At 45.0% G+C, this 24,482-nt stretch overlaps 1 protein-coding gene across 1 annotated transcript in view; it reads right to left on the reverse strand.

Annotated features, from left to right (window-relative positions):
• The window catches only part of PAG1 (phosphoprotein membrane anchor with glycosphingolipid microdomains 1), a 143,766-nt gene that overhangs the window by 13,987 nt on the left and 105,297 nt on the right, over positions 1–24,482 (reverse strand). The window contains exons 4-7 of the mRNA XM_034966269.3: positions 11,300–11,504; positions 9,676–9,727; positions 5,556–5,652; positions 2,960–3,561 (exon numbers count right to left, since the gene is read on the reverse strand). Of these exons, the coding sequence (XP_034822160.2) occupies positions 2,960–3,561; positions 5,556–5,652; positions 9,676–9,727; positions 11,300–11,424 (876 nt within the window). The 5' untranslated portion in view covers positions 11,425–11,504. The remainder of the gene's footprint in view (positions 1–2,959; positions 3,562–5,555; positions 5,653–9,675; positions 9,728–11,299; positions 11,505–24,482) is intronic.

The following is a 24,482-nucleotide window of genomic DNA, read 5'->3' on the forward strand; positions in this document are numbered from 1 at the left end:
AAACCTAGTCCTACTCCGAAATTCTACCTACTCATTATCTCACTTCCTTTTTTTTTTTTTTTTTTTGGACAGCATCTCACTCTGCCATTCAGGCTGGGATGCAGTGGTGTGATCTTGGCTCACTGCAGCCTTGACCTCCCAGGCTCAAGCCATTGTCCCACCTCAGCCTCCCAAGTAGCTGGGACTACAGGTGCATACACCACCATGCCCAGTTAATTTTTGTATTTTTTGTAGAGACGGGGTGCTGCTACATTGCCCAGGCTGGTTTCAAACACCTGGTTTCAAGTGATCCACCCACCTCGGCCTCCCAAAGTGTTACGATTACAGGCATGAGTCACTGCGCCCAGCCTGTCTCACTTCTTTATAGCAAAATCTTTTAAAGAGTGGTCTAAAAAGTCAACCGAACAATTTTTCTCTTCCTATTCTCTTTCTAATCCATTTCAGTCATGTTTCTGCCTCTACCATTCCACAGAGACTGCTCTTGTCAAGGGCACCAATGAGACTCGCCTTCCCTGACCTACCCGCTGCACTCGGCAGAGCGGCCCGCCACTCCTTCCTTCCTGGACACGTTCTTCACTGGCTTCCAGGACTCCACAACTTTCCTGTTTTTGTTTCCTACTTTGGTCTCTTCTGCTGGTTCCTTTTCCAGATCTCTATTCTTGGAGCTCTTCCAGGCTCTATTTACACTCACCTATCCTGTGACCTCACCCAATCTCATGACTTTTAAAACCACATTCTGTGGATGACTCCCACATCAGCAAATCCAACCCTGGCCTTTCCTCTTTACCCAGCTCATCAATCCAGCTACCATCTGATAAGCTCTACTTGGAAGTCCAATCGGTATCTCAAGTTAAACATACCCAACAATGACTGCTGGTTCTCCCCCCAAAACCTGCTCTGCCTGTATCCTCTTCATTTCAGTTAATGGCAATTCGATCTTTCCCACATGTTGGGCCCAGCCTCGTACTCATCACTGCCTCTTCTTTATCTCACTAAGCGTAGGATCCATCCGCAAATCTCTTGGCTCTGGCTTAGCTTTTCTCATCACCTCTGCTGCCTCTTCCCTGATCCAGGCCACCGCCATTTCTAATCTGGTTTATTAGAGTCACCACCCAATTGTTCTCCTCACTTCTACCCTTTATTTCAAAACTGGAGTCAGAGGGATCCTTTGAAAACATAGGCTGGGTTGTGCCATTCTGCTGCTCGGGACTCTAGTGACATTATTAGTGTTCAGACTATAAGCCAAGGCCATCCAGGATCGAGCTCTGGTTCTCTTTCTCCTCACTGCTGTCCTTGCTCTTCCCTCTCCACCCACAGCAGTCCCCTCCTCTTCCCTTAAAAAGCCAGTTGCAAGCTCTAGCTTCAGGGGCCTCACACTGGGCATCCCCTCTGCTTCACGTGCTCTTTCCACAAAAGCACAAACCTCACCCCCTTGGCTCCTTGAACTCAAACGTCACCTTCATAGCTGGGCAGACCCTGACCACTCTATCCAAAACTGTACTCCCCACCTGTTTTCTCAGTCCCCCTTGTTCGGTTCTATTTTTTTCCCTTATAAACTTTAAACTTTATGTCTGTCTCTTCCCGCTAAGATGTAAGTTCCACAGGGCAGGGATTTTGTTCATGTACATGTTTTGTTTCCAGGACTAGAAGACTGTGTGGCACACAGCAGGTGCTTATTAAGATCTTTTGTTAAATAAATGAATGAATATTAAATACTTCAAACCCTCAACTCACTTAAAATTAGGGTTGTTTATATAAAGATGATGGATTACTCATTTTTACTATATTGTGGAAGGATAATTTTATTTCCAGATGAGTATTTCCAGTTTTTAACGTGAAATCTGGAGAACTGTTTACTAGCAATGGTTAGACAACTCAACGTCTTATCTTTCTAATGCTTGTAAGTAAAAAGCTTTGTCTGGTTTAGGCAGCAGGAACTTTACATCAGGTTTATGGTCTTTGGTTCTATGAAGGGCAAAAAATTGGACTGCATTTTTATATTTTATGAACATGTTCATAAACCCTTTTATTGGTGCTCTCAACAGCTGATTTCATGGATAATATGAAAAGTTGAAATGCATTCAGAGAACAGCACAAAGAATGATTTTCTTGGTCTAATTTATACAAACAGAGTGAGGGTTCACCTCTGGCCATGAACTACGGAAGGTTTTTAAGGCTACTAGTGACTGGCTAACCTGCTACTTGTCCTTCCTACTAAAACTGAATAGAAGAGAGAACCTTCCTCTTTTTCTGTGTAGAAAACAGAAATTAATTATTAGTTGCCTGAAGTAGATGGGCCTAGTTAAATCCCAAAGAGATTTTAACAACCAGGGATGTGAACTTCATCGTGGCTCAGATATCAAGTTATCAGACACATGCAGAAGGTGTGGATTGCTAATGCATTTTACAGCTTTGTTGAATATCTAAATTTAGGAAGTATAGGCTATAGTTTAGAAATGGTCACAAAATAAGATCTCCTATTGATTTATATGAAGGTTTGTACAATCAGATATAACCAGGGGCACCTGTGAGTTGGTTCCCATGGTACCTGTTGCTATGCATGCTGATTTTTGGGGATCCTGGAAGGGGAAAGGTCACCATGCTGTTGAGGCAGCCAACAAGCAGAATGGGTAAAATGTGTGGGCAAAGTGTCCAGTTTCTGTATTTAATTTGTGGACATCAAAATGAAGCAAACAAGATTTGGCCCTAATTAGACATGATGGAAAAAATGTGAAAATATCCAAGTAAGGTGCTGAGAGAAATATTTGATAAATACAAGTTTTTGGTATTTTATTACTTGGAGGGGGAAAAAGCCAAACACAGCTTACATGAAAACAGCTCTCATCATTCAACAAACTGGAAAGTGTTTGCAGATATTTCCCAGAACAACTCCAGGGCCAGCTAGATTCCTAACCAGAACAGGAACCCACAAAGGCAAAACAAAAACGCCAGTGCCCACCTTGTTAGTTTCACTGGTCGTGTCTGTGGCACTCTCTTCCGCCTCTCCCCCTTCCTTCTCCTGAAGGTTTTCATTCTCGTCCAGAAGCTTAACAGGGACAGGTGGTGGGGCCTCCTCTTCTGGATCACATGAATTTCCAAGGATACTCTCTACATTAACACTTTGACGACATTTTTTGTTTCTGTCCACCGAGGCATATTCAGCAAACTCAGCTTTGCCTTCAGTCTGGGGCCCTGGGAGCTCTTTCGAGGCAGAAGTAGATTTTGCCTTGCCACTGTGGCCTTTCTCCAGGTGTGCAGCTGCAGCCACCTCCTTGATCTCTTTCACAGTTTCATACAAGCAGTCCTCCACCATGTTTTCTTGGGAGGAGCTGTCCTTGAGCACTTCATAGGGCCCTTCCATCCCCAGCCCCTGGTCCCCGTCCACACTTCTCGCCGTGAGCATGGTATCCACTGTGCTCTCGGGAGGGATTCTGGGCAGCTCCCGACTCTGATGACATTTTGGTTTCCCTGTGCTGTCCTGGGAATCCAGCAGATCCGAGGCCGATGTCTGGACTTCCTCGTAATGCTGCATGCAGGTCAGAGTACTGTCCTCTGAAAGAACTAAAGCAGCACACACATTAAAAGCGGAGAAAGGCAAGTCTTTCAATAATTATTACCAAGAATCAGGTAATATAAAGTTAGGTTAAATCAAGATGCGTGCTTTTTATTTAAGTCTCAGGCACAAATTATAGTTGTTATGACCATCAGTTGGTATCCTACTTCAATCACAGTTTAAAATAAAGCTGTTCATTATATCTTTCCCAATACAAGATTTAATAAGTTATCTTGGCTCTAAGTGTAGTTCACAATTACTTTCCTTAATGTCACTCCAATGAGAGACTCTCGTAGGCAGATTGTCCAATGTGACCAGAAGATAACCAGTTTGATGCAGCTGAACTATGGGAGGCTGGACACCAGAAAGGCAGCATGTGCAGTGACCACGGTCCCCAGCACCACTGACCCCTGCCTGTGTGGAGGGAATTATTGGTAGCCACCCCCTTTCACACAGGTGACTTTTGTTTGGCAGACATAATAGAAACTACAGGGCAAACATGCACCCTTCAGCCATTAGCACAAAGGGACTGGCACCTCATACCTTGCTTCCATCTCATCCCGCCACCAACATTTCTACCTCAAATTAGAAAAAACCAAATGTGAAATTCTTGGCCAGCCACAGATATGCTATTGTGTGAAGCTGTTCAGTCGTCCCTTTGTCAACCGTGTTGTGAGTGCCTGCCATGCACCAGGGATGGTGCGGGGTGCTGCAGACACATCATTCAATGAAACAGAAAGCCCTGCCCTTAGGATGCAGACACAAAGTAAGCAAGTTATTCCATTAGTGTCTCACTCTGGGGGAATTAGAAATAGTGTCTCCAAGGGGTATGTGAAAAAATGACAACGGATCCCCCAATCCTTCTGAACTTACCAACACCGCTGTGTGTTCTAAATCCCTGATCATCACGGAGGGGGTTAACTTTTGCTCTCTGGTTCTAGTTGTCTACATCATGGTAGACAGAGAACAGGCACTGGTGTCCTGATTACCCCACAGTTTCCATATCAGTAAACAGGGGTAACAGGAACGCCCTCTTACCTCAGGTGAAAGCATGGTGTAAACTCTAAAGCATGAAGGAAACCTAGCTGCTCCTTCCATCAGCAAGAGTATACAATGCATGATGTAGAGGTTATGCAGAGTGACTGAGTGTGTGCCCAGGGATCAGACTGCCTGGTTCCAACTACAGATCCTTAGCCCGCTGACTATATGATATCAGGCAAATTAGCAACATCTCTGTGGAAGGCAGAACGACCCTGAAAAATGTCTGTCTCCTAATTCCTGGAACCTGTGAATGTGTAATGTTTTGTGGAGGGTATGGAGGGATTAGGGTTACAGGTGGAATTAAGGCTGTTAATTAGATGACTCCCAGATGAGAAGGAAGCCTGGATTATCCAGGTGGGCCCAATGTAATCACAAGGGTCCCTATAAGTGAATAGGGAGCGGGGAGGGTCAGAGAGGGATGTGAAGAATGAGGGAGAGGCCAATGGATTCTTCTTGAGGCTTCAGGAAGGACCACAGGCCTACGGATGCTCTGATTTTAGCCCAGTGAGACCCATTTCAGACTCCTGACCTCAGAATTGCAAGTCAATAAATTCTGTTATTTTAAGGCATGAGGTTTGTGGTAATATTGTTACAGCAGCAATGTGCCCAGTTTTGTCACCTTTAAATTGTGAGGAGTAATAATACCTATCTTACAGAGTAGTGTTATTATTAATAACAGTAATCTCGTGGGGTAAATGAATTAGTACATGTAAATGTACTAAAATGTACTAAAAGAGTAAATGAATTAGTACATGTACCAGTCTTAGAACAATGCCTGGCACACAGAAGTGGATTAATAAGTAGCAGTATTCATCCAAATGAGGGGTTCTGCTAAAACTGCTAGGAATACTAAAACTGAGCAATAACACATTTCCTACTTTTTGAGCTACGTATTTTGAAACCTAGGACTTCCAGAGGTGATGAGGCCTGTGTGGAAAGCTGGTGTTTTTGCAGAACTTACTGTCCCCATTGGTGAGTGCCCCATTCTGCTCACTGCTGGCAGGAGCATCTGTTGCCAGGCTAGTAACTGAACGGCTGAACATCTCCTTGTCTGAAGGCTGAAAACAAAAACAAAAACAAAAACAAATGCATCACATTGCTAAGAATCTGGACTGCAGAGCAGAGGAGAAGATCCATGGCTTTTTCAAAAAATTAAAACAGCAGAAACAGAAAACAGAATCTCCTATAATAGTCCCCCCTTATCTACAGAGGGTACATTTCAAGACCCCCAGTGGATGCCTAAAACCATGAGTAGTACTGAACCCTATATAGACTATGTCTTTTCCTATCCATATATGTTATACCTATGATGATGTTTAATTTATAAGTACAGTAATTTAACAATAACCACTGACAATAAAACAATATAATATAATGAAAGTTATGTGAATGTGCTCTTCCTTTCTCTCAAAATATCTTGTATGGTTCTCACCTATTTTTGGATTGTGGTTGACTGTGGGTAACTGAAACTGCAGAAATCAAAACTACAGATTGAGGGGAGCTACTGTTTTTAGATTTAAATTAAGTAAAATAAAATACACTAAATTGAGTTCCTTGTTGACTAGTCACATTTCAAGCGCTCAATAGCCACATGTGGCCAGTGGATACCATATCCAATAGGAGATACAGAACACTTCCAGCACTGCAGAAAGTTCTATTAGACACTGTTGTCCCAGAATCTTAGGGGCACTGGGAATCTTCCAAAGCCATGTGCAGAGCTTCCTGCCTGGTGACCTACACAGGGCTATAGGCAGGTTGTGAGATATCAATTCCCTTAGCTCAAGGCAGGAAGGGAACTGGTTGAAAAAGACCACAGCAGCCTCATCCTTACAACACAGGTGCTGTAAATCATTATTGGTAAAGGTGTGCCATGCTATGAGAAACATGGAAGGGCATCACCCTTTGTCATGTGAAGGGAACAGACTTAAATCTGGTCAGAGATAGATAAGGCTATTGATTTCTGAAACTATTTTAGAACCAGCAAAGCCTCTGGCTGCTAGGTTCACAGAAACAATAATATGCTGAAAATTAGCTCTGCAAACTTTTTATTTATTTATTTTTTAAGATGAGGTCTCACCTTGTTGCCCAGGTTGGAGTGCAGTAGCATGATTATAGCTCACTGAAGTCTCAAACTCCTGGGCCCAAGAGATCCTCCTGCCTCAGCCTCTGGAATCGGTGGGACTACAGGTATGCACCACTATGTCTGGCTAGTTTGAAACAAATTTTAAGAGATGGGATCTTGCTATGTTGCTCAGGCTGGTCTCGAACTCCTGGCCTCAAGCGATGTGCTCACCCCAGCCTCCCAAAGTGCTGGGATTACAGGCGTGAGCCACTGTGCCCAGCTCTGCAAATCTTTCTTATTCTTACAAATAAACTTAGGACATTTGGAGGGAAGAATGGCATCAATAGTTGGTTTTCTGCAGGGATAGAATGTGTAGATGCTACCCAGAACAATATGCCTGGCTCAGCTATAGCTAAGAGTAGTCAGAAAGCAAGTTGGTGTTCATGTATTTCTTTAAATACCCAACTTGTCTCAGGTTGCAGCCCAAATCACTGCAAATGTGATTTGCTCCCTGTTCTTCTCACAGCCTGCACGTTCCAAGAGGCTATCTCATGCTCCAGGATTCTACAAGGAAAGTTGTGATGTAAACAGCACACAAACCTTTGCTAGTTGGCCTCACAAATTCTCTGACTCTTGATTGGAAGCCAGTAATACACAGCAGATAGTTCATGCTGTGCAATGATCCAAAAGTGTATTGGAAGTCAGCTGTTTCCATCCAATGCAGCTCATTCACGTCTGATGAGCCCCCAGTGAGATGGGTCACTGTGTTAGGTTGCCAGAAACTTGCAATGCAGGTGCTAATATCCCAGAAATGATGTTATAAATGGGCAGGCATGGGTGTGGGGGAGGAAGACTCCCAGGTGGGCCCATAACAGCATAATCGATCACAGCTGAAGTTACCATAATCTAGACTCTAACTACTATTCCTAATCTTTGCTTCTGTGAGATGAAGAATCCGCAAGTTGTATAAGATCTAGGAGCTGAAAAGCTCTTAAGGAGAGCTGGGTGGGCGAGCGTGTGTACATGGGTGCCAGTGCCCGGGTAAGCATGCGTTCCTGTGTGTGCTCGCACTCTCTCACAGACATTCACATCCATATAAATGAGGCTATGGGTTGGGGCAATAATGAATTATATGGTGGATGAGGAAGAAGGCAGGGGATGGAAGCCAGCTTTTTCCTTTTATCCACCTGCCACTCTCTTCCTATCTCACCCAGGGCTGCTGCCGACCTTGAGTAGAACAGCGGGAACCCCAGCTCTAGGCCAGTGGCTCTCACACTCGAGCATACAACTGGATCACCTGGGGTGCTTGTGAGCCTTTTACTGGGCCTCACCCCCAGGAAAATTCGCATTTCTAAGGAGCTCCCAGGTGCTGCTGCTGCTGCTGCTGCTGCGGGCGGAGGTCCAGGCCACACTGCAGAAGAACCCCTGCTCTAGAAGGAAGTGAGGAATGGCGGTGGGAGCCCTTCCCCAGCCCCACCTCACTACCCAACTGGCACCAGGAGAATGGTGGAGTGACGAAAGGCAGAGGCCTGGAGTCTGCATGGGGAGAAGCGACAGTGGGGCGTTCCCTCCATCCCTCCCACCCTCCCTGCTGAGGCCACCACAGCAGCAATCACCAGGCAGAGCAGGGGCGCTGGGAACAGATGAGAAGTGGCGACAATGTGGACAACCAGGGATGGGAACAGGGCGAGAAAAAGAGTAAAGGGAGGAGTGGTGATGAGGGCCCAGGAAAGCTGCGAAGGGTGAGGTGGGCGTGTGGATGCAGAGGGGAGGGAAGGAAAATCCTGGGGGTCCCAGGAGGAACGGGGAGTCCTGACAACTTCCTGCCTGCTTGGGCCAGAGGAGTCCTGAGAATTGGCAGGTCAGGAAGCCTAGACTGGAGATGCCCCCTGGTCATCTCTGCAAACGTCTGCTGGCTGCGGGTTTTACACCAGACCTTGGCTCATCCATGCTTCCTTGTTTGCACCCTCTCCTCCCAACCAGTTTTTGCTTGACCTTGAGAAATGATGTCCTGAACAAGAAGCATCTTCTGTCTTAGCACTGCCACAGGACTCAGGGCAGATTCTGAACTCTGCCTTGCTAATGTGACGATGGGCCCCCTCCCCAGCGGCTGGGACTGCTCAGCCATTCAAAAGCACGGGCCTGGGTCAGAGAGGACAAGGAAGGACCTGGACACTCTCAGGCTGTTCCTCGCCAGGGTGGATCCCCGAGGGCCTCGGGATCATCAGGGCCCTGTAAGATACTGAGGGCTGGGAAAACGCCAGCAAGGCTAGGTTATATACCTAGGGTGTTGTGGGTCCCAAGCTCCCTCCAGCTTAATGACCTGTTGTTATGGGTTGAACTGTGTCTCTCCAAAATTCATGTCCAAGTCCTAACCCCCAGCACCTGAGAATATGGTCTCATTTGGAAATAGGGTCATTGCAGATGAAGCTAGTTAATATGAGGTCGTGCTACAGTAGGGTGGGCACTAGTCCAATATGTCTGGTGTCTTTATAAAATGGGGAAACTTGGACACAGCCAGCCATGCATAGATGGGAGGTGATGTGAAACACAGAGGTCACCATAGGAAGATGAAGGCAGAATTTGGGGTGATGCCTGTACAAACCAAGTCACACCCAAAGTTTGGCTGCAAACCACCAGAAGCCCCAGGAGAGGCCTAGAACAGACTTTCCCTCAGAAGCAACCAATCCTGCCAACACCTTGATTTTTGGACTTCTGGCCTCTAGAACTGAGAAACAAACTTGTTATTTAAGCCACCCAGTTTGCGGTCCTTTGTTATGACAGCACTAGCAAATTAATAGAGGCAAAAAAGTCCCATCCCTGCAGTAGGTTGGAGCCATTTAAGGATCATTCCGGCAGCAGCACTACTGCATCCATTTCAGAAGCCACCGTTTAACTTAGGCTTAGCTCTCCCTGTGGGTTCTACTCAGGCTGTGAGCACATGGGAGCACACTTAGATAAGTAGCTGATGTTCTGGAGCACGCACGGACAGACAGGCAGACGACACGCGCAGGCTCACCACGTTCATCAGGTTCTCATGGTCCCCACTATGCTGTCGCGGCTTCTTTTCCCTGAAATGAAAAGTGAAATGTTGTAATGTCAAATGTGCCCCCTTAAAATCAAGCGCACACTACCCTTTCCTATTCCAATTCTTATCAGCTTTTAAATCTCTCGTTTTAAGAACCATGTTTATTTTGTCAACAAAGACAAAATCAGACAGTGATTTGATGGCCCGTTTGCAGGTGCTGGGGAAGAGGAGTTCAAGCCTCAACTAGGGACTGTCCACCTCCCCTGGCACCCCTTCTTCCGGGAAAAAACATACAAGTTCACAAGGAGAGGACCGAGGCCTGGGCCTGCATAGAAATTGTTTATACCTAAACTAGCAGAGTAAGTTATACCTTTTTTTTTTTTTTTGAGAAAATGAAGACAATTATCTGAGTCTCTGGAAAGTCACACACTGCAGTGGGATAGAGAAAATACAAATTTTTGGCACGCCAGGAAGGGTACATGCTCTCAGGGTGAGTCATATGTACTTCCAGTCTATGGGAAAGTCTGTCAAGTAAAAATAGAATTTGTTTTTACTCGGGACAGTCTAAAGAAAGCCATCAGTTGTAGAGAATACGCCGCCCATCCACGTTCTCTATAAAACAAGGGTGACACCTAGTGGGAACATGAGTAACTACAGAAGCAGGCCCGTCCAGGCCCCGGGAAGCCCCGGCCCTGCGGCCTCTTTGTTCATCTTCCCAATCATTCAGACTCTGTCCCAGCCACAGAGGTCTGGGTCCAGGCTGGGCAGGGATTAGGAGGCTAGCTGGGTTCAGAGAGTCTTGGCTTTTCTCCTCCTGACAGATTTTAGGGTAGGAAGCTATTTCAGAATTTTAAGTGACGCTCCTGGAGTTGCTTCCATGGTGGAGGGAGAGTTTGGACAGGGCTGGCTGATGGTCAGCTGGTCTGCATGGGCCTCTGGTGGCATCCAGCCCATCAGAAGGTTATGTGCTTTGTAACAGTTCCAGAATGTCCTGAAAAATCACTTCTGGTTAGAAAGAACTTCTCTCTGAGCAAAGATTTCTCTTGTTGGGGGTACTGACATTTTATATGAGACAGAGGAGAGAGAGAAGTATAACTCTAAAAAAAGGACACTGATGATTATTTCATATACAGCATGTTCCTCTCCTGGGAAAATAATCTGTTTCTTGAGAAACTGAAGGTCTACACTACACATTTTTAATCATAAACAATCCCTCCGAAACCACATAGCAGCACACATTCTGTGACTTCCGCGGGGTGGTGGCAAAAAGATGCGCATCACACAAGATTTCAAAATGCCCGCAGATGAAAAAAGACAAAATCCATTTTGACAAGGGTGTGATTGAAAGAACAGCAAGACTTTCGTTCTGGGAAGTTTAAAATATAAGGGCTCTTCTAGTTACTCCCTAGCAAAACCAAATATGGGTTTTTTCTTCAGTGAATAAAGAATGTCCCGAGACGCTCTGCAGCAGCGAGAAGAGAGTTAAAGCTAATGCACAAGTTTCTGGGATGGCTCTGTGGCAGGATTCCATTCCTAACAGGCTTTCCACAGAAACTCTTCTGGGTATAGGGGATGTATTAGTTTAAGGCACCGGTATATACACGCTGGTTCTCACCTGTCACAACTAGAGCACAGGAAGATGAGGAAGGTGATGACGAAGAAAATGGCGACAGCGGCCAGACTTCCCCACAGGGTGATCTGCATCTGTCCGCTGCCCAGCAGGCTCCCCGCGGGCCCCATGGCAGGAGCAGGCACTGGCACCAGCCGAGGGAATCAGTCAGTCCTTCAAAGGTGGTGACATGGAGGCAGAGAGCTGTGTCCTGCAAAGAGACCAGTGCGTTTGGAGAGTAATTCTTGGGTAAAGTGGCAGAATCTGTAATTCGGTCCCTGTCAGGAGCAAGACCTTTGCGCAAAGTCAGGGAAGCGTGTGCTGGATGCTGAGGAGAGCCCCGGACTGGACTTGAAATTGGACTCTGGGCAAGTCCCCTCCATGGTCTAGGTCTTTATTTTTCTCACCTGAAAACGAAAGCGGGAACATACAGCTGCCTGGCCCAGTGTTTGAAGCAATGGATGTCTTATCTTGATATGTTTGGGGGTGGATTCTTCTTGTTCTTTTTTTTTTTTTCTTCAACCAGGGTCTTGCTCTGTTGCCCAGAGTACAGGGGCGCAATCATGGATCACTGCAGCCTTGACCTCCCTGGGCTCAAGCAATCCTCTCCCGAACCACCCCCCTGCCCCCCACTGCTGGGACTACAGGCATGCGCCACCATTCCTGGCTAATATTTTTATTTTTTGTAGAGACGAAGTCTCACCATATTGCCTACACTGGTCTTGGACTCCTGGGCTCAAGGAATCCTCCTGCCTCATCCTCCCAAAGTGCTGGGATTACAGTGTGCCACTGCACCTGGCCTGGATGGATTCTTAATGTCTTCAAATAAAGATTTCAAGTACTCCATAGCAAATAAATCCATGCTCATTTAGGTTCATTAAAAAAATCAGAACAGTATATAACAATTCTTATATAGCTTTTGCAAAAATGCAACTCATCACCTGCCCCTGCCCCCCACTGCCATCTCTCATCTCCCTAACCCACTGCCATCTCTAATCTCCCTAACCCACTGCCATCTCTCATCTCCCTACCCACTGCCATCTCTCATCTCCCTCACCCACTGTTGTCTGAGAAGGTTTAAGGTCAATGTAACTAATGAAATAGAATGTCTTTATATTCACCTGCATTTATTTATTCTGAGTATGTTATGTATTCTGAGTATGTTTTCACTACCCTGCTGTGAGTACCCAATAAATGCATTTTCAAATGAATGAATGAAGTATGTGCTAAGAATACATCCCTGGGAATAAATAAGACCTATTTATAAACAATTGCAAGAGAAGCATAAGAGCTCTACCTAGTACATTTCCGTACCTGGTATGTACCAGGGATTCGGCTAAATGCTTTCCTCATTTAATTGCTGTCACCACCCTGTGTAGGAGGCACTGTTAATCCCCCTTTTACAGAGATGGAAGCTAAATCCCAGCAGAGCGGTGACTTCCCCTGAGTGTCACAGGAGCTAAGTGGCAGGGAGGGATGAGTCCAGCTGTCTCAGACTCCAAAGCCTGTGCTCTGTGTCCATCAAGGAAAGCTCGTTGTCACTGTGGGGATGCTGGGACTCACAGGGTCACTGCACCCTGTCCCAATACTTCGAAAGAGAAATGGTCAGATTCCTTGTGTGAAATATTTTAAGAGCTACAGATATTTTAAAAATGGAGTTGTATATCAAATGATCTGTCATCACAGAGGCCTTGTTTAAAGAATATTTGCTTTGCTCAATTCTAGAACATTCTAAATGAAAAGAAATAGCCTTTAAGTTGGTCTCAAGTATCATGAATAAGCAAATACTTTGGTTTTTTGATAATAGTGAAATATCTTCTTTGAAAAAGTATTTACATTTTCATTTGCTTCAGTGATAAAGCTGTGACTGTTTTCAGCCATCCCTGAGCACAGACATCAAGACGGCAGGGGTGGCTTCGCAGCAAACCAGGGTGCCTCCTAAAACGGGGAGAATAAAAGCCATTTTGGCAAATGTGGTTCAATTGGACCAAATCATCTCCAGGTGAAACACTGTCACATTTATTTGAATATTCAAAGTTAAAGAATATTAAAAAGCTGAAGAAAAAGAGACTTTTTACCTACAATGTATGCAGAGAGAGTTCTGAGAGATGAAGTTGTTTTCCTCAATCTTTGAATCAACATGAACATCTTCTAAGGCTCTATAATTATATAAATGCAGGACTCCCTGCGTAATACAGAACTTCTTTCTTCCTATGTTTGATTGTATGTATATTGTGCCTGTAAACACAACAGGCGTACAGTAATAACAAGTCAAATTACTTTGCATGTTTGCCCCCAGACAGCTATAAACAAATGAAAATAACCACCACTTCTGTGATTTGTTGATGCAAAGAATAATTCACTTTAAACTGAGACTACAAATTGGCACCACAATAGGTTTTAAAATACATTCAAGCAAGCAGCTAAATCATGATGACCAATGAAAATATATAAAATACATTTTTATACACAGGTCCAAAGCATACAACATTTTAGGAATCACAGACAAAAGGTATCTATCTCCTGTGCAGGCATCTGTTTGTTCTTCATTCATTCATACAACAGATTAATTGATGCCTATTTATAAAATGCCATGTTCTTAAAAAGAGTTTGCTGTGTGAGTTATTCAAAAGCCAGACATCCATTCATGAAACCTAGTGTGGAATCGCCAACAACTCTCTCCTTTCTGTACATGTTTCTCTTTTCTCCCTCCTCTCTCCTAATAGAAGGAGGTCGGTAGAATATGATGAGAGATGTGGGATGCCCAGCCTATTAGAACAGTGCAGGGAGAAAGAGGATGAAAGGGGATTATTACAAGCTGTGGAATAAAGGATGGAACCAAGAGAAAATGTGTCGAAACTCCTGGCTCACTCCCCTTCAATTAGAATTGTCTATAAAGCCACTGAAAGACTTCTTCCCAAGTTCTTACTGTGGACAAAATTCTCACAGCGAACAGAATGATCATCTTCAGGTGCACGTTTCTGAGTCAGATGCACTGAAGTCCTCAGGGACAAAGGCCCCAGTTGCGGGGGCAGCTTTCTCCTCTTGGACCCTCTAAGTGCTGCTCTGCAGGAGGACTGTGGGACACCAGTCCCCGTGGTCGTGGGCAGCGCTGGCGGGTCGAGTGGCTGCACCAGCAACTGCCACCTACTCTTCTTTAGGGGCCTGGCAGAGTGTGTGGGTGTTGGTGGGGGGAGTGGTGGCTGAGGGGATCTAGACTAACATAATCTTTGATCCTTACAGCAGACGTCCTGGGTGGACGGTTCCCATTTTGGAGAAGATCTGTGCACTGCTACCCTTCTCTCCTGGTCTCTCTCTCTCTTTTTTCTGGATGTTTGTTTCCAAAATTCTGCTGCCCATGCCTTCTCTGGCTATCTCCTTAAATTTTGGCAGCTCATCTACAACTGAGCCAAGACTGCCTCCCGCTCACCCTCCTGCTCACATGTCTAGATGGACTTCCTGGTAAATGTGTGTCAGTGGACTGGCTCCTCCCCTGTGCATGGGGATGGCCCCTCCCCATGTGTGCAGATGTACATGGATCACTTTGTGTTTCACCTTCTTGGAGCAGCTGAGGGTAGAGGCCTCATGCAGAGGGCCCAGTGCTCTGCCCCTAGGCTGGACCCTCATGTGTTGGTTTAACTGCCCTTAAATGCAGTGCTTGGGGGTCCTCGTTCTGTTCTTTTGAGTGAGGGGAAGGTGGAGGGAAATCAGTGTCCTTTCAGGTGGCCAGGGAGGCTTTTCTTAGGATGAGTGTTGGGGGAGACAGTAAGCAGATAGGAGGCATAGTGTATGGATAGTAAAAGCTACCCTGAACAGGAAGGTCCCTGTGGCAATCATGGCATTTCCAGACTCTACACTGTGCCACCCAAGGCAGTGCTGTCCTGTGACACGGTTATGGTCCACAAGGACCATCTTATTTTAGTCTGATTCAATATCAAGTAAGTTATGTCTTGACTATCAGGGATGATCTCTTCTAGCGGAAATATCTGAGCCATTTGGAGGAGCATCCCCTATGATTTTTTCATGAAGACATTTAAGTCTATTTCTCCGAATCCTGTTCTTACTTGACTCAATAAACTTGCATTCAACTATATAATATTACATAGAATATTATTTCTTCTTTTTTTTGAGACAGGGTCTTGCTCTGTCACCTAGGCTGGAGTGCAGTGCTGTGATTACTGCAGCCTCGACCTCCTGGGATCAAGCAATCCTCCCACCGGTGCCTCTTGAGTAGCTGGGAACACAGGCATGCGCCACCATACCAGGCTAACTTTTTTGATTTTTAGTAGAGATGAGGTCTTGCTATGTTGCCAGGCTGGTATTGAACTCCTCCCACCTTGGCCTCCCAAAGTGCTGGAGTTACAGGCATGAGCCACCACACCCGGCCTATTTCTTCAAAGTTTAAAAAATTTCTCTTATGAGACCACATGTGTAAATATTCTTTGAGTTATTCAACACAGGGCAAAGAAGGACCATTTATTTTAATTGTAACTCTACTAACACTTAATTTTGGCACCTGAATGCTGTACTAAGATGAGCCACAGAAGATGGTAATATTAATGTGATCACAGATTTAGATTAATAGTTGTACATTAATTCTGTTTGCTATAAAACAGGCTTCATTATTGGCTGCATTGATGTAAAGTCATGGCTGGAGACTGTAATATAATACAAGCATATAGTATTGCTGTAAAAGACGCAGTGGTACTACCTCAATCTCCACCCCAATTTTGTATAATTTCGAACTACTGTGAGAACTTGTTGTTTAGCCTTGATAAAGGTCAGTGCTTATGGTTAAAGGACTTTCATTGGGGATTCTTTCAAAGATTTATCTCATTAATTATTTTGGACTAAAAGGTCCATACTCTCTTACCCTTTTATATCCACTAATTTGTTTTAATGAATAAGTGATTTAATCACTAGAAAAACCACTGGCCTTTAAATTTAACAGCAGGTGTCACTTTTTTTTTTTTTTTTTTTTGAGACAAAGTCTCGCTCTGTCGCCAGGCTGGAGTGCAGTGGTGCTATCTCAGCTCACTGCAACCTTCGCTTCCTGGGTTCAAGCAATTCTCCTGCCTCGGCCTCCTGAGTAGCTGGGACTTCAGGCGCGCGCCACCATGCCCAGCTAATTTTTGTATTTTTAGTAGAGACGGGGTTTCACCATGTTGGCCAGGATGGTCTCCACCTCTTGACTTGGTGATCCACCTGCCTCGGCCTCCCAAAGTGCTGGGATTACAGGCGTGAACCACCATGACCGGCCAGCAGGTGTCACTTTTAACCACAAGGTGGCAGCATAATTCTGTTCTCAGCCCTATGCAGCACTTTCTTCAAGGAAAGCTGTTCAATTATTGTTGGTGCCTTATGCTTGGCATTTGAATTGTCTTCATTAGCCTGCACTATCAGCCACCAAGATCAATTCCAACAGGAAAAAAAAAAAAACCACACAAATTAATGAAAGGTGCAGACCAAATGGCAGCTATTTATTTCTTTGGCCAAACATCCTTAACAGGTAGGTTCTCTGATCATAGCAAATTCTATAAATAATAATTTGGTAGAGTTGGGATGGCCAGTGAGATTAGATACGGAAACAGACACTTTAGAGTTCTTTTGAAGCAGGTCTAGGTCAGTAATGATAGTCATTACCTTTTTACAGCTGTTGCAGTTGACACATAATTAAACATGATAGAAACCACCTCCACTCATGACCCCTCACTGTTGGATGAAATACGGTCAAGGGCCCAATCCCGGTGGGAATTCTTCCTTCCTGGTCATTACCAGGCGTGGGAACCATGTGGTAAAATGACACTTTATGGGCTCTAAATTAACCAGATTTAATGATGGCGGAGGAAGCAGATTCTTTGGTGGGTTCCCTGGTCCTGTGAGCACACTGACAGCTGCACAGGGTAAGGTGAAATAAACTCTGAACAGAATCCTCAAGCCCCAGAAAGAGTTTTAAGCTAAAGTGTAAATTCAGGTAGTCTTCCGTTCAGGTTACAGGGACTGTGCTACAGACAAGCCTGCCACACTGAACTCTGCACGGATGAGTGTCTGTTGGAAACACATGGGGAATCACCTACCCAGATATTTACTATTCCATCCTGCTAAGGTACAAAGGCTTTTGCCTACACATGATTGTTATCAAGATCGCCCTATTCTGATCCTGCACTGAGTCAGGGGCAGAACACACCCAAAGCACAGAGGGTGGTGGAAGGTAAGCTTTTCTTGTTTATAGATTCCTGAATCCTTTTCTAATGTCCCCACCCAGTGATATCTTGACATCTCTTTCTGCAGCAGTTTAAGAATGAGTGTAGATGAAAGAAACCTGGAATGCCTTAACATCACCAGACCACAGTGACCCTGCTATCAGGACTCACTGCTCATGGGAGAGAGACCGGCACTCATCCTAAAAGCAAGTTATAAATCCTCATGTCTGTCTGTCAGCATAACCTGGTCACTTTTTGTACACACCACACCTATCGATCTGCACAGAAAACAGGAAAGCTGACCCTTTTGGTGGGGGGGTATGTGGGGCTGTCACTTGTCTTCAATAATACATTAAACTTACATCACAGAAATAATATAGTTTATTGTTTATAAACACTTTTGCCCCAGACAAGCCAAAAGGCAAGTGAATTTGATGGGTAAGGAATCACTTCTAAGGTTGGTTTCCCCCAAATTCTGACTTGGAAGCCAATTCTCAAGGTTCATTTTTAATGGTGAAGAGAGAGAGACAGAGAGAGACACGAGAGAGGGAGGGAGGCAGAGTGCAAGGGCATGGTCTTTCTAGAAGTACGTATCACATGCACTCTGACAGAACCCTGAGATGCGCTTCTATTTGGGCTAATGCGATACGTTCTACACTGACTGCATAAGGAGCATGGGTAATGGGGATTCACTTTGCACAAGAAGGCTTCATGGAATGTTTCAGACAGTGTGTATTTTGCGCTTTAGGTTCTATTTCTTCCTGCCTTGCATGTTGGCTCATCCAATCTAATTTCCTTGAGGGCAGGGATGTCTCCACCTCACTTCCCACCATATTCCTAGCACCTCTATGACCTGGGAAATAGGAGCCAGTCAGGAATTTTTATTGAATACATGTTTTTGCAGGAAGAATGGTGAGTAGATTCTCAAGCAGATTCTCAAAATGCAAGTTTAATTCATAATTTATACCACAAGGAAGGGAAGGAGAGTAATAGGGATGAGCGCACTAAGCAAACAATTAAAAAATAAGCTAAGAGTGTCTTAAGGCAAATCCTTTTTTTTTTTGAGACAGCGTCTTCCTCTGTTGCCCAGGCTGGAGTGCAGTGGCGTGATCTCGGCTCATGACCCTTTAAGGTAGATGTTACTGAATCGATTGCAAGGACTCCTGGGTTTAAGCGATTCCCTGCCTCAGCCTCCTGAGTAGCTGGGACTACAGGTATGTGCCACCACGCCTGGTAATTTTTTTGTAATTTTAGTAGAGATGGGGTTTTACCACGTTGGCCAGGCTGGTCTTGAACTCCTGATCTCAAGTGACCTGCCAGCCTAGGCCTCCCAAAATGCTGGGATTACAGGCATGAGCCACCGCACCTGGCTTTAAGGCAAATCCTTCACTCTGGAATGAAACAGCCATCTGGCTTCTCTGTATTGTCACTGAAGCAGCTGAACATCTCCTGAGAAAAGTCACAGCACCGTAATATCAGTGTCTTCATCCCCCGCAGCAGGCCTCTCAACTCCAGTAATCTCACCATGTCCCCAAGCTTAGTGTTCTTCTGACCCCTCTCTGCAATGACAATTTCACACCTTCTCCAGCTCCTAGGTTCCTCACACAAGCCTCAAGGGGGCTGGACCTTCCATTTCTAAAGGAAAAAGGAGCCTTAAACATTGTTGGCTCTCTTTCCAACATTTTTCATCTGACAAATCTAAGCATCCTATGAGTCTCACTTCCTTGGTGCAGCTTTCCTGATGCCAAAACCCTCCCACCTCTCAGGTGTGGCTGAGGCCCGTCTTTTATAAGTTTTTTCCTTCCTTACTCAAAATTGAAATTATGAAGCAATTCAAGTGTCTCCTCTGCTGGGCTAAGCCCCAGGAGCGAGGAACTTCAAACCGACCTATCTGGTTCATAACTGTAGCCATAGTGTGTGGCACACAGTAGGCACTTAATATTTATTGGATGAATTAATAGTTAAGAGGAAGAAAAGGAGGCAAGAGGAAGTGCATATTGGTCAGATCTTCAAAGGTGGTAAGAGTTGGAAGAAACCCTTTTGCTCTGTCCTCTCAAGTGATGCTGAAACTTGATGGGGGCACAAGGAACCTACAAAAGCCTGCTTGCCTGACCACCTGGCCAGGGTAGGTTGGTCTCCACGGTGCTCCTGCTTGCACATAATCCATCACTGTGGCTTTACCCAAGTTCCCTCCAGGGTCCCCAAGAGGCTCGCTACATACCAGTTTTGACTCATAGGCTTGACATAAAAAGCACCGAAAAATGGAAGTGAGCACAGACTGTGTGTCTGCCAGCTACTTTACTGTGGGTTATTTTATTTCGTCCTCATGACCCTTTGCGGTAGATGTTACTGAATCGATTCTATGGATGAGGAAACTGAGGCTCAAAGTTCAGTGCCTTATTTAGGGTCATGCAGCTACAGGCTCTGTCCCCAGCACTTCCTCTTCTAACACACTGCCCAGCACGCTCTCAGCCCCATGTATTCACAACCTCCAGGCGTCTGGCCTGTCTGGGACAGCAGCAGACAGGTGAGGATGTGAGAGCCACACCCATCTCCCTGGCAATCTTAACTTCACTCTATCAGGACTTGTTTTAGGGCCAGAGAGAAGAATGTTCACTCCCATCTGGTACACCCACTGCTTACTCCCAGCCATGCATTAATCATAAACCTCCTTCCAAGGTATCTGGAGGGCTTTACAAACATCCCACCAGCTTTGCTGTGATGGATGTGGTGTCTACAGGCAGGCCAGTTTACTGAGACCAGCACTATTTGCAGTCACACTCTGTTAAGCATTGCTTTGCACTGTTTTTATTTGGCTTCTGAGGGCAGTAATTCAGCCACCTTTTTTTTTCATAATAAAAGACTTAACAAAAAATAAACTTCAGTTTCTTTGCCAAGAGGTTCAAAAATGTACCACTTGACACAAATGCCTCTCAATCAAATTTCCTACTCGTGGCTCATGATATTGAAAAGATCCACTTCCTTTTAGCACTTGTTTAGCCTGGGCTAACTACAAATGCCCCCTTTCGGCAGACAGCTACTACCTCACTGGGACTGCACAGCAAAAGATGCTTGATCTGGGAAAAGTAAACCCTCAAGACTGGAGAAGTAGAATTTAAGAGCAGATGATCATTTCATATGTCAAAGGAATGTCAACAGAGGAGTTTGTAACACCGGTTCACTGTGAGCTAGTGCCAAATTAGAGAACGCGTCCTGTGGTCTCTCCCACACCATTAGATGTACTGCCATCGTAAGGACTGCTGGCTTAACAGTGTTAATATTGTACCCAGCAATGGCAAAAATGTGGCTGAAATCATTACCCAGCACTTAAATCATGGCTATCTTTATGAAGTTTTAAAAATATTAATAGCCAGGCAAAATATTTCTTGATTCATAAAAATAGAACCAAAATCCTCAAAACACACATCCCTCCAAGTTATTTACTGGTGTTATAGTGAATTACTTAGGGCTGGGGAAATGTCTCAAGAGAGACTAGCTTGATTAGAGAAAGTCAGAACTTGTATTTAAAAATATATGTCCAGAGCTTATCCTCACAGCTTTCTGCCTGGAGAGGGCGGGAAGGCAGATGACTCAAGGGGTGTGACTCCTAAGCCCCTTGTACAGGAAGGGACAGGGTCATGGTTCTTGTAGAATGGAACTTCCCCAAGGGTGCTCCCAGTTAGCAGCACCTGGGAACTTGTTGAAATGCAGAATTCTGAACCTTCCCCCAGACTTATGACTCAGACACTCCGGGGGTGGGGCCTGGCAACCTCTGTATTAACAAGCCCTGCAGGTGATCGTGACGCACTCTGAAGTTTGAGAAGCACTCTTCTAGAAGAGCTGCTAGATGTATATATGGTGATCTGGGATCTTGTTACAGATTCTGATTTGGCAAGTCTGGAGCGGGGCTCAAGAGTCTGCATTTCTAACTGGCTTCCAGGTGACATCCAGGCTGCCGGTCTGTGAACTACATTTGAAGTAGTACTAGTACAGATGCTGAAGGTTATACAGCCGGATCCCTGGAGCTGAAACCTGGCCTTCAGCTTACTCAAAGATTATGGGATGATAAAGTCAGAGCTTCTGTTTCCTAGGAGCCTTCTTGATTCCCATAAAGGAACTTGAATGTAAGGCAGCTCTTTCCCACTCCAGAGTCTGGTAAAATGGCAGTGATCGGGTACATTGCTGCTATGCAGAAGTACAGACCAGGTTCTGCTCCATTCTTTTCCACTGAATTGCTGTGTGGCCTGAAGCGAGTCCAAGCCTCCCCATGCCTCAGTTTCCCCTTCTGAAAAATGTGGTCATTTCAAGAGAAGCTAAGGGTTCTTTTGAACCCTTAGCTTCTATCATTTTATAAGTTGCCAGTGATTCCTAAAGTCTAAGATAAAAATTCAGGACTTTCCACACAAAGGAGAATGTTGCTCCAGCAAGAATCTTAAATTCTTAATGTGATCAATAGTTTCAACTCCCAGAAAGCACAGTCTTAGTAATTCAGAGGCAAACCTGATGAGGCCACAGCAGTTAGGTGGATGTCAGGAAGAGAAGCCATGGACGGCCTTTTTAGTCAGCGTGCAGTGCCGGGAATCACTCCCGACAGCCCTTCCAAAACACCATTTGCGCTCTGGCAACATCACCATGGTACACCGGCTGCAGGGCTGACTTACAAGTCTCGTTATTTTTTCATTAACATGTACTTGGCATATTTACATATTTACAATTCAAATTTAGAGTAGCCTTTCAACAAAATGCAAAGACAGAACCAAAACACGCAGATGGTGCACGGACAGGTAACGCAGAAAGAAAATACTTCTCCTGAAAGCTTCCGAGGCTGATTAAAGGCATATACCCAAAATTTTGAAAATCTTACACAAAAAGCAAGTTGGAAATGGATCCATTTAATTTCTAATCTCAGGACTTGATAAGCTTGAGGAGGTTCCATATATGATAAGAGATTCTGGAAAGCTTCTCTGTTTCTCTTACTACAGACAGTCTGCACCTCGGGTTGGTTTCACTGGTTTCTTGACCAATACCTCGCATGATATTTTCTACTCGCTGACACTCTGTCATTCATTAAACACATAATTGATAAATACCTACTATGTGCCAGGCACAATTTCATCTTCTAATCACACCATGAATATGAAACAATATTGGACCACTATAAACTTTGCAAGAGGTAAAAACCTGTTTAGGATTAAGTTCCTAATACAGAGCTGTATTTTGACCACAAATGAAAAGCCATTTATTGTTGAACTCCAAGCTTGTGCAATCAGAACAAAAAAGCCACAAGTTCTTTCACTTCTACCATGTTGCACTAGAAACAACATTTAATCACAATAATTGCTGCTTGATTCTGTTTAGCCTGGCGGCAGAGGCTCCATGGCATTGATGCAGCTGCAATGCCCTTGGACTGATGTTGTTTCAAGCTGAGAACTGTCCCCAGTGTGTCTGGTGGATTCCAAAGACAGCCTTTGCATGTTCACACGGTGTAAAGGACTCCCTCCCACGCATGCACTTGACCACAGCCAGGGCCAGCCGGCCTCTGAGGATGGGCTGGATCCCAGGGACCAGGAAGGTGCTGTATAGAGCCTACCTCCCCCACTTTCTGAATGGAAGAAAACTGATTTCACTTTACAGTTGAAGTGAAAGCTTAAAACAGAAAATATTCATGCAAGAGGTGACACATGCATTCAAAATCACACAGAGCATAAATGACTGGCAACAGACCAAGTCACCTGGTGAGGAAAAGAGGGGAAGGAGAAGGATGAGAGGGCTGAGGCCAGGACGCAGGGGCCTTGTGCATCTGAGAGAGACAGGACATGGGGGAATAGACTTAGGGGGCTTTCCAGGTAATTGTTTTCTGCTTCACCTCTTTGCCTGTGGCTGGCCTTAATCCAGGGGGAATTCTGAGAGAATGGCATATGTATGTATGTATGTATGTATGTATGTATGTATGTATGTATATATTTATATACTCCAATACATCAATCTCCCTCTCCTCCATTCTCCAATTTAGGGAAGTTAAAATTAAGTCAACACAGGTGGGGGAAATCAGTACAACAGAATAGTAACACTCGTGCAGATCTTGTTCTTTCAGTCTGACATGGCTGAATGTGGAACTCAGTGATCAGAATCAGTCATGCTCTTTGGAAGAGGTTCTTGTTCATTTCAAAGGCTGCTAATACCTTGGAGAGCCAAAAAGACCTTGGATCCTATACAAAAGGCAATATGGAGAAAACTGGAGGGTCTCTAGTAGAGACACAACAATGGGACAGAACATTTCTGAGCAAGTGCGTGTTCTGTCAACTGAAGTGATAAGTGTGATTGTAGCCCTATGGAATACCCAGCCTCCATCTGTATCAGAGCGCATGTCCTGCAGGTCCGTTCAGCACACCTGCCCCTCCATCTGTCAGCCTCATAGGCTTCACTTGCCGTCCTTCCCAGGCAAAGATGCCCTCCAGAATCCCTCACTCCCTGACGTTCTCCCAGTCCTGCCTTGTAACACATGCGGCAATTTGTTAAAGGGCTGAGGCCCAGATATAATAGATTTGGAGAGGGGCCCAAGAATCTATATTTTAATTTTTAAATTTAAATTTTAATTATTTTTTGAGATGGAGTCTTGCTCTGTCGCCCAGGCTGGAGTGCAGTGGCGCGGTCTTGACTCACAGCAACCTCTGCCACCCAGGTTCAAGCAATTCTCCCACCTTAGCCTCCCAAGTAGCTGGGACTACAGGCACGTGCCACCATGCCTGGCTAATTTTGTATCTTTAGTACAGATGGGGTTTCATCATGTTGGCCAGGCTGGTCTCAAACTCCTGACCTCAAGTGATCTGCCTGCCTCAGCCTCCCAAAGTGCTGGGATTACAGGCATGAGCCACCATGCCTGGCCAAGAATCTATATTTTTATCTTGCATCCTAAGTGATTCCCAAGTAGGTAATTCACTAGAAAACCCTTTGAAGGACACAGGTCTCGTGCTTGTGAGTCCTGC

Source organism: Pan paniscus, chromosome 7 (assembly GCF_029289425.2).
Source record: "Pan paniscus chromosome 7, NHGRI_mPanPan1-v2.0_pri, whole genome shotgun sequence".
Lineage (NCBI taxonomy): Eukaryota > Metazoa > Chordata > Mammalia > Primates > Hominidae > Pan > Pan paniscus.